At 46.2% G+C, this 17,881-nt stretch overlaps 1 protein-coding gene across 3 annotated transcripts in view; it reads right to left on the reverse strand.

The window, feature by feature from the left end:
• LOC128347455 (zinc finger protein 260-like) overlaps positions 1–11,827 on the reverse strand; it is a 32,715-nt gene extending 20,888 nt beyond the window's left edge. Inside the window, exons 1-2 of one of the 3 annotated variants that reach the window (XM_053302159.1) lie at positions 11,576–11,827; positions 4,484–4,607 (exon numbers count right to left, since the gene is read on the reverse strand). In XM_053302159.1, the coding sequence (XP_053158134.1) occupies positions 4,484–4,583 (100 nt within the window). In that variant the 5' untranslated portion in view covers positions 4,584–4,607; positions 11,576–11,827. The remainder of the gene's footprint in view (positions 1–4,483; positions 4,608–11,575) is intronic. The other 2 variants (XM_053302157.1, XM_053302158.1) reach the window with 2 other exon arrangements.
• Between the last annotated feature and the right edge of the window lie 6,054 nt (positions 11,828–17,881).

Raw genomic sequence — 17,881 nt, forward strand, 5'->3', positions numbered from 1 at the left:
GCCATTACTCCATGGCATGGAGTGATCATGTCTACTGCCCTGGTACATTTGCTGTTCCATTTCTCCACCAGGGCATCAACACTAAGTTATTCCAAGGCTTCTTGGAATCCTTTTGGATCCAATAACCTTCTCAGGCAAACCATCCTAATAGGCCCCTCACCCCTGTAGAGGTGGGGCATGATCATGAGTCCAACATTAACTAGATGGTGGTCCATCCATGACAATGGGGAAGTCACAGGAGCTCCCCACCAACACAAGCCTGGGGGACTCCACTGCCAAACACCAAATGTATAAATAACATTTGGCAACACCAAATGTACAGATAACTCCAGTGCCAAATGGACAAATGTATAGATAACATTTGTCCACTTAAGGGACAATCAGTGTTTCCTCTAACAGGGATTCCCAGAGGTTTTTGACTACAATTCCCAGAATCCTCAGATGCAATTGCTTTGCTTGGGGATTCTGGCAGGGATGTGCACGGATCTGACGGGGTCCGGGTTCGAAGGCAAGAGGCAATAACTTTAAGGGTGGGGGAGGGTGGTCACTTCCAGTCCGAGGAGCGGATGGGGTGGCAGGGAGATACACTGCTGCCCTGCCGGTTTTTAACTGAGCACCGGCAGTGGAAATGAGGTGTGTGGGGTGGGGGGGTAAGTGCACCCTCCTCCACCCTTAAAAGTTATTTCCACCACCACCTTCGAACGGCCCGGTGTTCGAACCTGTTTGGAGGCCTGTAAAAAGGCATCTGAACAGGTTCATGCACATCCCTAGATTCTGAGAGTTGTAGTCAATCACATCTGAGAATCTCCATTGGAGGGAAAACTGGAGACAATTACTATGTGTTTACTGGATTTAGATAGATAATATCAGTATAGGTAAAGGCAATGTTTTTCCTTAAAAATTTCTGTTTTGTTGATGACTATGAATACTTAATGCTGGAATTATGCAGCTAAATCAGGTGGCATTCCAACCTGTTTATCTGGATATACCAGAAACGGGCCGAGGGTGGTGGTTTAAAACTGTGTTACCCATGAAAGAAACAGAATTATTCTACAAGCACAAAGTAATTCTTTTATATTATTTAATTGTCATAGAACTGGCTTGCTGAGAAGCAACAAAAACCCATGTGCATTAGTGACTTTTGGCACTTTTGAGTAATCTGCATAGGAGGAATTCGTGTATTTTCCATGGCCAAAAGTGCAAAGGAGGAATTCCGAATTCGTGTATTTTCCATGGCCAAAAGTGCAAGCTCCGAATGCAGGTGCACCTCCTGCAGCAGGCCACGGGAAGATGTTAACACTTCCTGCCTTCCACATTAGTTAACACAGGTCAGCTGAGCATCTCCTTTTACCACCCTTCACAAAGTGTGAAGGAGTTCATAGCGCTCATCTCTCTCTCTCTCGTTCTAAATTTAGATTAGTCCCTCAAACTGGGACTTGCAATTGCATTTGTTAATTCTGCACAATGCCACATACACTGATGGCAATTTATGCATAATAAATAAATAAATAAATAGTCTTCATGTATATCTGATAGGTTTGTTTTTATAATTCTTAGTTTTTAGCTTTTTAAAGAATTTCATTTGAAATCTTGAAAGCTAATTCTGGTTGTGGTTTTAGCTTGGATTTTTAACTTGTTTGATCTGGTTAATTTTATTAGTCTGGTTTTCTATTGTAACAGTTTTATAATTAAGAACATCAGAACAGCCCTGCTGGATCAGGCCCAAGGCCCATCTAGTCCAGCATCCTGTCTCGTACAGTGGCCTCTATCCCGCTTTGTGCCCCGAGCAGTAATGTACTGGAGGGGCGGAGTGCAAATATTTTAAATAAATAAATAAATTTTAAATAAACAAACACTTCAAGATTTCCCATCCTATTTATTATTATGTAATTATTTTGATGCAGTCTTACATAACTAAGAAGCTTCTGCTTTGCCAGTTGTAGAAAAAGCTTGTCACCTAAATGCTAAACCTCTCGAGGGAGGGTACTCCATAGAAGGAGGGTCACTACTGAGAAGGCTCTCTCCTCGGCAGTCCCCCTCACACCATTGTGGGTTACAGCACCCAGAGGAGAGTCTCCGAAGATAATCTTAAAGAACGGGCAGGAATGTACTGGAGAAGACACTCCTTCAAGTAGACTGGCTCTAAGTCATTTAGGGTATTAAAGATCAGCACCAAACCTTTGAACTGGGCCTGGAAATAGACTGGCAACCAGTGCAACTGATAGCACTGGTGCAATACAACCGGTCCCAGTGAACAGCTGAACTGTTCTGTACCAACTGAAATCTCTAGACCAGGGATTCTCAAACTTGGGTCCTCAGGTGTTATTGGACTTCAACTCCCATAATCCCTAGCCTCAGTGGCCTTTGGTTGGGGATTATGGGAGTTGAAGTCCAATAACACCTGAGGACCCAAGTTTGAGAATCACTGCTCTAGACCATCTTCAAAAGTAGCTCCACATACAATGCACTGAAACAATAATTACCAGCACATGGAGAACTGTTGTCAGGCTATCTCTGTCCAGATCGGGCTGTAATTGTTTCAGTAGATAAAAGGTCCTTTGTGCTACTGAGGCCAATTTAAGCCTTACGTGACAGAGATGGATCTATAAGCACCCAGCTACGAACCTGCTCCTTCCGAGAAGTACAACCCCACCTAGAGCAGGGTTGAGCACCACCTAATGAGACAGATGAAACACTGATTAACAGCATCTCCATCTTGTCTGGACTGAACCACAGCTACCATCCAAGGACTGATTCAGGATGACCACTGTATTTGATGAAAAGGAGAGATAGAGCTGAATGTCTTCTACATACTGATGAACCCTCACTCTATCCCCCTGGACAACCTCTCCCACATGTAGATGTTGAAAAGCATGGGGGACAATATGGGCCCTGAATATGGGCTGCTGTTCTGTTACCTCCGATTGGTAAAGCACTGTATTGGGAGGGAGAGATGGGCTGGGCATGCCACGTACAACCTTAAGTGTATTATATATAAGTGTATTATATATAGATAGATTAGACAACAAGAATGTACGTTTACTAGAAAATAATGATTAAATAGAATCATTGACTAGTGATTTAAATTGTGATTTAAATAATTAAAATTGAGTTCTGTGAAGTGATTTAAATCAGAGATTCTCAACATTAGGGCCCCTGATGTTACTGGACTTCAGATGTTATTGGACTTAACTCCCATAATCCCCAGCCCCTGTGGTTTGTGGTTGGGGATTATGGGAGTTGAAGTCCAATAACATCTGGAGACGCAACGTTGAGAATCCCCGATTTAAATCATGATTTAAATGATAGCAGCCCTGATTGCAACCATTCTATAGAGTTTCCAATTTAAGCCTTAATGAACTCATGGGGGCTTACTCCCAAGTAACTGTTTTGTGCATAGGATTGCAACCTAAGGATATACCCCAGAAATGTTTATATTGTGAGACAGAGAGAGAAAAAAGGCTTGCTTTAAAAAAGAAAGAGTGTGCATGTGTGTATTTGTGAGAAGATAGGAAAGTATTGGGCTCTGGGGGAAACTTCTCATCATCTGAACTAATGCTTTCTCGGGCTAGGTTTTACAACGGACAGGTGACTCCATGGATCTCTTGGTGGTGGGGGACCCCATGAGTCACACAAATGGTGACTCTGCAGAAAAAACAAGATGGCTCCGAGCTGTGGTCTATTCACCTGCACCTTGCATTTATTTTGCCAGTGTTTGTGTTCCTTTCCATTCTCTTTATTTAGGGGTGGGGGTGAGGGGCTTCCAATTTCTGAAGAAAGTCTTCTTCCCCTTTAAAGCTTCCTTGACTTTACTTGTTAGCCATGCCAGCAAGTGGTGGGGCTTATTCGTAGGCCCAGGGTGGTGGGGCTTGTTCATGGAGGGGACACTTGACCCCCATTTTGGGCAGTAAAGTTAAACAAAAATGACGGGCACCCCATTATCACACCTGTGCTGTCGGGCCTTTCTGGGCTCCGAAACCTGTTCCTATTGGTCCAGGGTGGTGTGGTGTGTTTGTAGAGGGATAATACACCCGCCTTCAGGACATGCCTGGCATATTCTAGGGTGGGGTGGAAGGTTGGGGGGCCAGAACTTCCAGGGTGAGGGCATACTCCTGGTTCTGACCCTTTCCGGTCATGTAAGCCCCATCTCTGACCACTTCCAGTGACGTAAGGACCTTCTGACAGCTCCCTGTGATGTAAGCACTCACGTGGTCACCATGACGTTATTCCAAAGCCACGTGCTTCTGTTTGTAAACAAAAGCACATGGAGTTTGACAGCTGGTATGACTCCTCTGCCCTGGATTTTTAAATACCTAGCATCACCCCTGACTGTGGAAGAGGTTGGAGGAAACCACCTCTCCCTCCCAATACACCCAAAACAGAGAGAGATTTGGGAAGCATAACATTAGGGCAATGATTTCAAATGGCCTCCCTCCCTCAAGTATCATTGGCATTTTTGGAAATATTAACCACGAATCCTCACCAGATGAGGTGGCACCTTGGTTATTCTCCTGCAAAATCCCACTCAATGGTGGGCTCTGGCCAGTGTTCAATGCAGCCTCCTCTGCCTCAGGGAAAGGCATCGCTGCTTCTGTTGGCCTCTGCACCTGCAACAGCAAAAAGAATCCCATACAAGAGATTAAAAGACGAATGGGACAAAGAAACCCCTGAGAGCAGAGCAATTGGGAACATCCGTCCCATCCTCTGACGATTTCCCCCAAGCAAACCTGCACAATTCCACTGGCTACTGGGCCTTCCCCTTGCAGAAAGGGCAGGTGAACGCTAAAGCTGCAGCATAAACTAGAAACTGTGGTGGGTGGGGAGGAAAGGCTCCTTCCCCTGAGAACTGTAGATGAACCTAAAATAGCAGCAGTGTGTGCATGGGTGGGTGGGTGTGTGACACAATGGAGCAGCCTCACCAGCTGCCTGTCCAAATAATTCCTCCCCCTCAGTGCATATCCGGCCTCTTGGCCTTCCCTTCAGCCCCCTGCTCCGGCTCCACCTTTTCAGATGCTAATTTTTAGGAAACCGCTTGCATTTTATTGTTAAGTGCATAGTGGCTGGCATCCAGACTGAACGCCAGAATAGTCCCATTGAATGTAAGTAGTCCTTTAGCACAACTCCTGAGTAGTACTATTGTGCAACTCAGCCGTACAAAGAAAAAGCACAAGATTGCTCCCTGGTATCTGATATACCAAAACATGCTGCTGCCTTTGCACATGGAGGCTTCTCCCTAGGGAGGATTCCTCTCCTTCATACAAATACCCCTGTAGAAAGCAGCTACTTGAGAAATACAAAAGTGCAGGCAAAGTCCCTTAGATACAACAATAGTCAGACTACGCTTTTTCCAAGAGAGTTATGTCAGAGAAACGAAGCCACTAAATTAGCAGAAGAGAGAAACAAACCTGGAAGATTCATCCCAGAGATCTTTGGAGGAAGTAACTGTAGTGTAAATAAAAGACCCATTGATCCAGGAGGGGCTGAGTAAGGCACACACTCCCCCTGCAGAACATTAAGAACATAGGAAACTGCCATATACTGAGTCAGACCATTGGTCTATCCAGCTCAGTATTGTCTTCACAGACTGGCAGTGGCTTCTCCAAGGTTGCAGGCAGGAATCTCTCTCAGCCCTATCTTGGAGAAGCCAGGAAGGGAATTTGAAACCTTCTGCTCTTCCCAGAGCGGCTCTATCCCCTGAGGGGAATCTCTTTCAGTACTCACACATCGAGTCTCCCTTTCATATACAACCAGGGCAGACCCTGCTTAGCTAAGGGGGCACGTCATGCTTGCTACCACAAGACCAGCTATCACAGGAGCCCAGTTAGACCAGCAGACACTAGTAGCACAAAAACCAGCATGCTTTTGATTATGCACTACTTCAATGGCCCACAGTAGGCAGAAACAAAGATTCTAAATACAAATAATGCACAATCAAGCCATTGGCTTCATTATCCATCCCCCTTGTTAAATCCATCCAAAGTGAAGTGACCTCCTGGCTTTACAAAGAGGTGAAAAGGAATTGGGGCTGGGGGGGCTGGGGGGGATTTGTGAGGGAATTGGGTTAAAAGGTCATGGCTGAGAATGGCTTTGAGGCTGTCGCTCAATAGAAGAGCCTCTGCTTCCATGCAGAACATCCCAGGTTCATAATGCTGGAAAACACTCCTGCCTGAAACTTTGGACAAGCTGCTGCCAGTTAGTGTAGACAATACTGACTTAGAGGGACAAACAGTCTGACTGGGTGTAATGTAGCTTCTTATAGTCCCAATTATTTTAAACTTAAATAGTTCTGAGTCCTGGTTCCACCAGGTCTAAAGCCTTTAACCACCCACTAAGGGCAAAGGTCCACCTAGGTAATTTTGGAGCCTGGACTTAAAGGCCTTTGGAACTGCCCGTCACAAGTTAAGCACCATCCCCCTACACACAGGGCACATGCAGTATTTTTAAAACATGGGTTCTTGAGGGCACAAACAGCAACTGAACTCACAAGAATGTGAGTTCAGTTGCTCTGGAATATGCTCCCTGCTGAAATAAGAGCCTCTCCTCCTCTGTTTGTTATCAGGAAGACCCTCAAGACTCTCCTGTTCTCGCAAGCTTTTAATTAGAATTAATTTCAATAATTTTAATAATTTGTTTTAATAACTGCTTTATGCTATTTTCATTGTGCCATGTATTTTAATCTGTGTTGACTTTTAAATATTTTAAATTTTGTACACCGCCTACAGATGTACATATCAAGCGGTATTAAAATGGGGGGGGGGAGAATGTAAGAATATAAAACAGGTATATTTATGCAAATATATGCATGAGCAGAAACATTTCAACACACAACCGAACATATTCCCATCCACATATTTCTTTCCCCACCCCCTCTGTCTCTAAAGCAGAGGCCATGCCCGGCACAGGTCACAGTCACATGTGGCCACACCACCCAGGACAGATTAAAGAGGATTGGGTGGTGGGCAGGGGGTTTGGAGCCCGGACTTCCACCTAGAAGGGGAAGAGCGCCTCTGACTAAGGGGGGAAAGGACAAGGTTATTTAAGTAGAGATTTGGGGGCAGCAGGGCATGTTTGAGGTAGATAAAGTTATAGAATAAGGATTCTCCAGATGTTGGAAGTGTTAGGTAAGCCTCAGGGTCTAATCTTCCAGAAGTCTCCCCTCCCTCTTCCTAAACATAGAAGTGTGTGAGTTCAGGGCCAGCAGCCAGCTCTAAACCTGAATCCTTTAGCGCAGTGATTCTCAAACTTGGGTCCTCAGGTGTTATTGGACTTCAACTCCCATAATCCCCAACCAAAGACCACTGAGGCTGGGGATTATGGGAGTTGAAGTCCAATAACACCTGAGGACCCAAGTTTGAGAATCCCTGCTTTAGCGCTTCATAGCACAGGGAAAGGTTTCAGGAGAGGAGAAAGACATCAAGGTGATTTCTCACCTCCACTTTTCTTCTTCATTGACCCCAAACAGTTTTATAAAGCTGCTTGTTTCAGACTGGCTGGAGTGCTGAAAAAGAGGAGCACCTTTGTCCCAATTGCAGACAAAACGTCCACAATGGTTAGTATGTCCACTAGTGAATGTGACTCCAACTTTGCTCAGGACAGGCGTCTAACGGAATGTCTTTGTCAAAACCTTTCGGGAGTCCCACATCTCCTGCATCATGCCCGATATGCTCGAGGAATTCTTAGTGATTGGAGAGGCAAGACTTCCTCTTGTGGATTTTTTCTCATTTTTCTGAAAATGCTAGCTTTAACCACACCTTCCACCATTTCCCAATTCTTACAAACTCAGATTTTGCAATAACCCCCTCTCCCAGAGGTCAATGGCCCAGAGAGCAGAGAAACAGAAGGCATTGCTATTCAGATGGGGTCTTCATAGAACAGGGCTGCTCAACTTCGGCCCTTCTGCAGATGTTGGCCTACAACTCCCATAATCCTTGGCTATTGGCCACTGTTGCTGGGAATTATGGGAGTTGTGGTCCAAAAACAGCTGGAGGGCCTAAGTTGAGCAGGCCTGTCATAGAACATCTCCTTTGGAGCCAGTATGTAAATACAGTAACAGGAAGTGCCAGTAACTCCAAGTCCTCCAGATTCACAGGAGAGCTGGTCTTGTGATAGTATGAATTGTGCCCTTCACTTAGCAGGGTCCACCTTGGTTTGCATTTGGAGACTACCTTTGAGCACTGTAAAAGATTCCCCTTAGGGGATGGGGCCATAGCTTACTGGAAGAGATAGTATGAATTGTGCCCTTCACTTAGCAGGGTCCACCTTGGTTTGCATTTGGAGACTACCTTTGAGCACTGTAAAAGATTCCCCTTAGGGGATGGGGCCATAGCTTACTGGAAGAGCATCCACATGCTTGCATGCCAAAGGGACGAGGTTCCCTCCCTGGCATCTCCAGGTAGTGCTGGGAGAGACTCCTGCGTGTAACCTTGGAGCAGCCGCTGCCAGTCAGTGTAGATCATACTGAGCTAGATGGACCAATGGTCTGTCCCAGTAGAAGGCAACTTCCTATGTTCCTAATCAGACAAAAACTCTGTCGAATAAGTCCTGCCAGGATTATCTGTTGCTTTTGGATTTCCTGGCATCAAAGGAACCTTGCAACAGCAAACCAGGTATGCAACCTGTCAAAGGAAGAGCAGCTGCAGTTTATGGTGAGCTTGGCCTCAAAGCAGCCACAGGAAACCTCCCCCTCTCAGTCTCTTGTAAGCCGAGCACTTTCCCCTGAAGGGCCTTCTCTTCCTACAGGAAGCCAGTTGGCTCCACAGAATGTGCCCTCAAGAGAACCTTGATTACGGCCAGGAGGACAGCGAGTGTCTGTGACAGGGCTCAGACAGGGAATGAACTTTTCAAGTTATTTATTTCTAAATGTTACAACCATATACAGTCCTCCAACCATTACCTTCCACTTCAAGAAAGACTCATTCCAGAGTTACTCAAACAATGACAACCTATTCAAAAGCATTGCTTGCTAAGTGTTTGTTAAATGCTCAATCACACACATTCCTTTAGAGTTCTATAACGCATTTCACATATTTCCTTCCTTTGCAACTGTCCCCATCCAGAACTCCCTCATCTTTCCTCCTCCTTTTTGGGGTGAGACTGTGATTCAGTGGGAGCTCCTGCTTTCTTTGCAAAAGCTCCCCAGTTCCATGATCCTTGGCATCTACGAGGAGTGCTGGGAAAGACCTCTGATTTCTTAGAAATCTTAAAGAGCCTCTGCTAGTCCATGTAGACAATACTGAGTTCAATGGATCATGGAAAAGGATCTGACTCAGTAGGAGAAGTGCTATGTGTGTTCTCTGGTTCCCCTTTCCCCTTAGGACAAATGGAAATGGTATGTAGTGGTTAGTGTGTTGGAATTATTTATTATTTACATTTTTTATTATTTACATTTTATATCCTGCTCTTTCTCCAAAGAGCCCAGAGTGGAGTACTAGTACTACATACTTAGGTTTCTCCTCACAACAACCCTGTGAAGTAGGTTAGGCTGAGAGAGAAGTGACTGGCCCAGAGTCACCCAGCTAGTATCATGGCTGAATGGGGATTTGAACTCGGGTCTCCCCGGTCCTAGACCAGCACTCTAACCACTACACCATGCCGGCTCCTAGGACCAGAGAGACCCGAGTTTCAAATTCCCTGTATAGCCAGAGTCAGCCACTGGGCACTTCCAGACACAGCATGGAAGCTCAGTTGACTTTCATCATTCCTGGTTTGTTTTTCAACCGAATTCAAAATTCAAACAAGTTTCAGTTTGACCCAACAAACCGATCTTTGTAACCAGCATTTGTAGCTGGTTGGTTGGTTTGGAACTGTGCTTCCCTTCACCATCACATCACTTCTGAATCTGCCCTGGTGGTTTATTCTAAGCTTGTTGCAAGAGCTCCACATCCTCTAAAAGAAATTCCGGAGCAGATTTCTGTGGTCGGGGTGCCATGAACCAGCACTCTCCTTTCCCTCTAACCTGCTGCAAAACAACGGTTTCAGAGTGAAAGTGTCAACACTCCTATTATAACTTCTGAAAGCAGCCCAGGACTGGCGAAAAGAGCTGAAGTGGCTTGTGCAGCTTTTCCATACTCACGCCAAGCTGGCAACCAATGGAAAGAGAGGGAGTGATGGGGAGAAGCATTGCCAGGAGTTGGGCAGACTTGGAACTCTGGGATCACGTTTGGGAGGACTGGGGAAAGGGAGAGGCCAGACAAAGCATTGGCAGTCGAAACAAAGCACACTGTTGTTGATCGTCTGTGGAGCAAATTTCTGCTTGTTTTTAGAAACTCAGTTAAACTAAAACTCAGCGCTGCATCTTGACGGGGCCCACTTGGTGGCCTACGGCCAGTCATTTATCTTTCAGCCTAATCTACCTCACAGGGTTGTTGTAAGGATAAACAGAACAATGTACAACACTCTGGGCAGGATAGAAATGTTAAAAATAAAATCAACCCAGGCAAAATTATTTCTTCTCTTTGCAGAAGAGAGGAAAGAAGCCCCCTGGTCTGACTTCCGTGAGGAAATCTGGGATGGGTAAACAGTGTGCCTATGTTCTATGCTCTATCTGCCTAAAGGGTGAAAGGGGCAGAGGGAAAAGATCTACTTTGCTTTTCTAACCCTACTCCAGCAGCTTTACTTGCCTGCCTTTTCTCTCTGAATTCACTCCATAACTCCATAGTGGAAGGAGAGCCGGTCTTGTGACAGCAAGCATGAATTGTCCCCTTTGCTAAGCAAGGTCCACCCTGATTTGCATTTGAATGGGAGACTACAGGAGCACTGTAAGATATTTCCATTAGGGGATGGGGCCATTCTGGGAAGAACACCTGCATGCTTGCATGCAGAAGATTCCAAGTTCCCTATCTGGCCAGAGGTGTTGTACCTAGGTAATTTTGGAGCCTGGACCTAAAGTCCCCCATCTCCCCCACTGCAAATTAAGCATCATTCCCCTACACATACACACACACACTCGATTTTAAACACATGGGTTCTGTAGAGCACAAACAGCAAGTGAACTCAGAAGACTAAGAATATAAAACAGGTATGGAAATATGCACAGCAGGAACATAGGAAGCTGCCTTATACCAAGTCAGACCATTGGTCCATCTTGCTCAGTATTGTCTACACAGCTTCTCCAAGGTTGCTGCTAGGGGTCTCTCTCTCTCTCAGCTCTATCTTGGAGATTCAACTCAAAACAACATATTCCCATCCCACATATTTATTTCCCCCCTCCCCTCTCTGTCTCTAAAACAGAGGTCATGCTCGGCCACCCAGCCCAGTTCACAGTCATGCTTGGCCGCTGGGCACAGCACAGGTTGGCGGAGCGGCTACCACACCACCCAGGACAGACTAAAGAGAATTTGGGGGTCCTCCTGATGGCGTGTGGAGGCCCTGGACTTTGGTCCAGACATCCAGGGAGAAAAGCACCTCTCTTCCTGGCATCTCCAGAAAGGACTGAGAGAGACTCCTGCCTGCAACTTTGGAGAAGCCGCTGCCAGCCTGTGTAAACAATACTGAGCTAGATGGACCAATGGTCTGACTCCGTTTATGGCAGCTTCCTTCCTATATCCCCTCCCCCGCCCCACTTTCACTTGCCCACCTGTGATTCTTCACCAAGGCTCCACTGCAGGCACCTGGGGCTTCACCAGACCCCCAACAGGTAAAAAAGGCAAGAGGTAATTCCCTGCGCGCCACCGAAGGAAAGGCAGAGACGTGCAAACTTCAGCTCCTCATTGAGGGCGTCATACAGCTTTGTGTTGAAGCAGAAACGTGAGCACTCTTTGATCCCTCCAGTCCGGCTCCCCCTCCTCTCCTCCTCCTCCTCCTCCTCCTTCAGGAAATGCACAAGGTGGGATGGGAAACTGCATTTGTTCTGCAAGGCATCCTGCCCTCTTCCCCCGCCTCTTCCCTTATATTTCTTCCGCTCTAGGAGAGAGCATAAGAGGATAGAGAAATACAGCGCCTTCGCCTTTCTATATTATGCGACCGCCCCGCAAATGGTGGTTGCCTAATAGGAACCGGAACTAAGTGCTGTGTGTTTCTACCTTTACCTCTATGAGTCTATGGTCGTCTTTTGATGCACCTTCCAGTTCCAAGTTCCAACTCACTCACTCACTCCCTCCCTCCCTCCTGGAAAAGGAGATTTTGAAATTGGCCTGTGGAGGCTTCCTGGCAAGGAGTTAAGGGTGGCAAATTTGGAAAGTGAGTGCAAAGACGATGCATTGCGTTGAGAGGCGATTAAGAAAGTGCTGTTTGGGGAAAGTTGGGGGAGTGTTGGAGGGATGCAGCAAATTTCCTGTTGGCATCTTATTGCTTATCTTGCAACCCCAGCTCCAAAGTGGAGCTCAAACCGCCTCATTTCCACGGCAGGATCCCCCTGCAAACCTCTCTCGGGGATGTATCCAGCCTAATGCCCACAAGTGCAACCCAGCTCAGTCCTGCAGTCCAATAAGAGGAGCTGGCCAGGATCGGAGAAAAGGACGACCGAGCCTACCCACCACACTTCACATCTAAGAACTCACACTGGGGTGAAACCATATGTTTGTTTGCAATGTGGAAAGAGCTTCCCTGTGAGCAAAAACCTAATTAGACATTTAAAAATCACCGAAGAATGTTAGTTGGAGCATAGGAATCTGCCTTATACCAAGTCCGATCATTGGTCCATCTAGGTCAGTATTGTCTACACAGACTGGCAGCAGCTTCTCCAAGACTCTCTCAGCCCTATCTTGGAGATGCCAGGAACGTGGAACCTTCTGCAGGGAAGCATGCAGGTCTTCTTCCCAGAGCAGCCCCAACCCCTAAGGAGAATATCTTACAGTGCTCACGCATGTAGTCTCCCATTCAAATTCAAACCAGGGTGGACCCTACTTAGCAAAGGGAACAATTCACGGTTCCTACCACAACACCAGCTCTCCTTGAAGGTCTTCTAGTCCCAGTGGAGGAAACTGCTGCAGCGCCCTGAAAGGTGGTTGTCCAGTGTCCATCTTAAAACCTCTAAAAAGAGAGCCCACCCCTGCATGAGTCAGACTGTTCCTTTGTCAAACACCTCTTACAGTGAGAAAATCCTTCCTAAAGCCTACTGGCCTAAATATGCTTCATTGTACAGTAATTGTAACCAATTTGTTCTAATTCTGCCCTCAGGAGCAACAGATCACAAGTTCCCTCTTCCTCCTGTGAGGCCAGCCACCCTTTCTATATTTGAAGATGGCTAGCACATCTCATGTAACCTGTTAGTCTTTTCTTCTGCAGTCTAAACATACTCAGCAATTTCCATCGTTCTTCACAGGGCTTGGTTTCCAGAGCCCTCACCATCTTTGCCACAGTATTCTGAGCCAATTATTTATTTATTTATTTATTTATTATTAATACTTTTTATACCGCCCTTCCAAAAGGCTCAGGGCGGTTTACATTAAAACACCATTAAAATCAGTTAATAATTAAAACAAAAATTATAAAGCATAAAACAATTATTAACAATTAAAAACATCATAAAACAACAATTAAGTGATCAGAACAATTTAAAAACAAGTTTTAAAAAGCTGAGAAAGCCTGGTTGGAGAGATGTGTTTTCAGGTGTTTTCTGAAAATCGCCAAAGATGGGGAGGATCGTATCTCAGCAGGGAGCGCATTCCACAATCTCCACAATTATCAATTTCTTTCTTAAAATGTAGGGCTCAGAACTAGGCACAGTGTCTGACCAGAATAGAACTATTACTACTTGTGATCTGGACACAGCCAAAGATTCCATTCAGTTTTTTTTAGCACCTACATCTCACACTGTTGGTTCTTGTTGAACTAGTGTATGCTGAACACCATGTAGGCAGGGTGCCAGCACGCACATGGCGTCCGTGCATGCGTGGGCACCATGCACCACACGGGGGTACTTGGGCTGAATGCCACCACAGCAGGACGCTGCATGGGGCGGTGGAGAGCAGGTAAGGATTTGCTCTCCTCTATCTTAAAGCTCCCACTCCCCAAAACCATGCATGGTGTGGAGAAAGTGGATAGAGAGAAATTCTTCTCCCTCTCACATAACACTAGAACCAGGGGTCATCCCATGCAATTGATTGCCAGGAAATTTAGGAACAACAAACAGAGGTACTTTTTCACACAACGCATTATCCACTTGTGGAATTCTCTGCCACAAGATGTGGTGACAGCCAACAACCTGGGTGGCTTTAAGAGGGGTTTGGATAACTTTATGGAGGAAGGTCTATCAACGGCTACTAATCAGAGGGCTATAGGCCACCTCCAGCCTCAAAGGCAGGATGCCTCTGAGTGCCAGTTGCAGGGGAGTAACAGCAGGAGGGAGGGCATGCCCTCAACTTCTGCCAGTCAGCTTCTAGCGGCATCTGGTGGGCCACTGTGTGACACAGGATGCTGGACTAGATGGGCCTTGGGCCTGATCCAGCAGGGCTGTTCTTATGTTCTTAACCAGGGCTCGAACCGGTGCTCCTAAACCAATTCCCTCCTTTTCTCCTCCACACTTCCAGTTTCCCTTTATCTCACTCAAAGGACTTCTACCATTCCATGAATCCAGAAAACTCAAAAATCCTTGGCAGGCTGTTTGGGGCAGGGCATGTTTACCTTCTACTGACATGCATGTGATCACCTGAGCTTGCTACCTTATTTTATGATGTTGCCACTACGTTCAAAATACTATGCAGAATTTATCATTGTTTTTAATTTTTCATTTTTTTTTCATCTTTTAACCTATGCTTTCTTGTAAACCGCCCTGAGATGTGAATTTTGGGTGGTATATAAGTATGCTGAATAAATAAATCCTGTTCAGATAATCTCCCTTCCCAAGTGAATATTGCAGAGCAGAGGAAAGACTAGAAGAGGGAACCGCATAAGAGCAGGTGGTTGCAGCACTTTCTACCTGAAGAAAACACAACAGCCTTGGGTTTGTTGTGCTTGGGGTGGGTGGTGGTGGTGGTGGGGGAACTACTTACTTACTAGGTAGGTTCACATGTAACAGCAGCAAATGAGTATGGGAGAGCGGCTCGTTCCTGCCAGCTGTCCCGCTGCCGCCGCCATTTCTATGCCACGTGAAGATGGAAATGTCAAGTGGGGGGTGTTGGTGACCCACTCAGCCCTAGGGATGTGCACGACCCTGTTTGGAGGCCCTTTTATGGACCTCCAAAAGGTTTGAACACTGCAAGGTTCGAAAGCGGGGGTGTGTGTGTCTCACTTTAAGGGCGGGGGAGGGTGCACTTACCCCTCCTTCCACTTTTCCTCCGCCCACGCCTGGTATTTTACATGTCCTACGAGGTGGCAGCATATTTCCCTGCCGCCCCCTTTGCTCTTTGGCCGGAAGTAGCTGGTGTGCATGTGCCCGCCGGTCACACATGCGCCAGCTACTATTGGCCAAAGAGCAAACGGCCAGAAGTAGCTGGCGCGTGTAGGGCGTGTAAAATACCGGGTGCCAGCTGGGGGGGGGGTAGAGGTGGGGTAAGTGCACCCTCCCCCACCCTTAAAGTGAGACATACACACACACCTGCCATCGAGCCCCCCACGCCTGGTTCCGTGCACATCCCTACTCAGCCCAACGTTATTAAGCCAACTTCAAATGTTGGTTAAGAATGTCAGGTTGAGATGGGTCACCCATAGGGAAATTGGTGGAAATTTCTGAGCTCGAAATTTCTGAGTTTGTATGACATGGGAATGTAAATACTTGCTGCCATGACAGGTGAACCTGCCACTTACTACTATTATCGATATACCACTTTTCAACCCCAAAGTTCTCAAAGTGATTTACATGAAGAGGAATAACCGCAAGGATCGGGGTGGAGCAGGGGTGGGTGGGGGGAGAGACGGAAAAACCTCCAGGAGCCTGGAGACGTCTTGAGAGAGGCTTGCAGGGGGCTCCTGCTGAAGAAAAAGAGATCAAGGCTCCCCTTAGCAGCTTAATTGAAGCCTAAAATCAGAGATCCTGGTAGGAGAGTTGGGTGATGGTTGTTTTTCATTCCCCTTCTCCTTCCGCAACTCTTCCCAAGCAACACCTTCTCTCTTCCCGCAACACCTATGCCTGTTCCACTCAACTTTCCAAAATGTTGCTGCACCCTCAACTCTTTGCTCCCTGAAGGCCCAATGAACTTGAATGAACAACCCAATGAGCTTGTTGCCAGTTTATCCCTTTCCAAGAGAGCGGAATAAGGAGGGCCAGAGAGATGGGGGTGGGTGGGATGCACAGCGACAGCCCTCACTTCTGGTTCACATTAGACTGCAGCCTTTCTCAGGTTAGCCGCATAATGAAGACAGAAAGCTCTGTCTTCCTGCTCTATCACACTCTTTCTCTCTCGGAGAGGAAGAGAATTTGCAGAGAGCGCTTGATCTTTTGAGGACAGCAAATGCATCTACCAGGGGAGTAGCTGTAATCTAGTGGATGGGTTCAAAGAACCCAGGCCCCCAGCTCCACAGTTCTATATGTTCTTCATTATCTCCCTCACTCCTAGGGGCCGCTGGGGAATGGGTGAACACGGGCCCCCTTCACCCTAGCTACCCCGCTGGCATCTACCCATCCTTCCCGCCTGGTTTATTTCCTTGGGGTAGGGCTGGAAGTCGAAGCAAAGGTGTCTCACATTCCTGCTTCTACACGGAAGAAGCTTCCAGGCCTCTGCTGTGGGTAGAAAGTGACCCTTGCCGTCCCACCTCCTGAGGGATCTTGTGATTCCCACGTGCATCAAAGACCAAGTGAGATCTCCCCCTGCCCCTTTCACCCCATAGGAGGATGATCTGTGTTGCTTACCTGCCCTATTTTATTTCCCAGATCAGGGAGTTATTTTCTCTTCTCAGCAAAGCCAAAAGCTCCCTTGGGCTGATTCAATTCAGATTGACGCTATTTCTGTTCACCCTAAGAAGAAAGCGTCGGCTACTAACAGAGGTTTTGCCAGGTAAAGTAGCCAGGTCTTGGTTCCACGGGGCTTAACTCATGGCCTCAGCCTCCCACCACCACCCAGTTTTGACAATCAACCCTTTTCCTGCTTTCTAAAGGAAACCAAAACTCTCTTCCATTTTCTGAAGCCATTAATCACCAAGATATCATTTTTATAGCTGGTGTTTTGGCTTGTGGTGCTTGCTTTAGCTTCACAACAACCCTGTGAAATAGGTTAGGCTGAGAGAGAAGTGACTTGACCCAGAGCCACCCAGCAAGTATCATGGCCGAATGGAGATTTGAACTTAGGTCTCCTTGGTCCTAGTCCGGCACTCTAACCACTACACCATGCTGGAGGACCTTGAAGACATACCTATTTCCCCATGCCTTCAACTGAGACTAAATTTTTAAATTTTAGATTAATTTTTTAAATAAACTTAAATTTAAAAAATTTTAAATTTTTAAATTTTTAAATTTTAATGTGTTTTTATCTATTATGATTTTTATCTTTTTATGAATTTTAAATGTTTTATATTTTGTATTGTGTTTTGATTCTGTACACTGCCTAGAGATTTCAATATTGGATGGTATATTAATTAAATAAATAAATAGAATCTCCTTTTTGAGATGATCATGACTATACCTGAACATTGTATTCCAAAGGCGGTGATGCCATGGATTGGCAGAAGGGCAGTTTTATTTTTGGACCCTTTTCTCATGATCCCTTGCACAGAATTTGACTTTTTCATAGTTGCTGCACATTAAGTTGAAGTTTTTATCACGTTATCCACCATGACCCCGAGATTTTTTCCTTAGGTCTGAGATGGATACATTAGCCCTCTTCAGAGATTATAGAGCACAGCGGTGCTCATGTTTACAATGGGGGGGAATGAGGAGAAAGTCCCACCTTGACGCTGTCATTCACCTCCGCTGGCTGGGCACACACACTTATAATGCTCTTTGAAATGGGATGTGCCCTAAGTGCATTCACCAGCAATTCTGTGAGCTGCAACCTCGACTGATCAAGGT

This window comes from Hemicordylus capensis, chromosome 2, assembly GCF_027244095.1.
Source record: "Hemicordylus capensis ecotype Gifberg chromosome 2, rHemCap1.1.pri, whole genome shotgun sequence".
Classification (NCBI taxonomy): Eukaryota; Metazoa; Chordata; class Lepidosauria; order Squamata; family Cordylidae; genus Hemicordylus; species Hemicordylus capensis.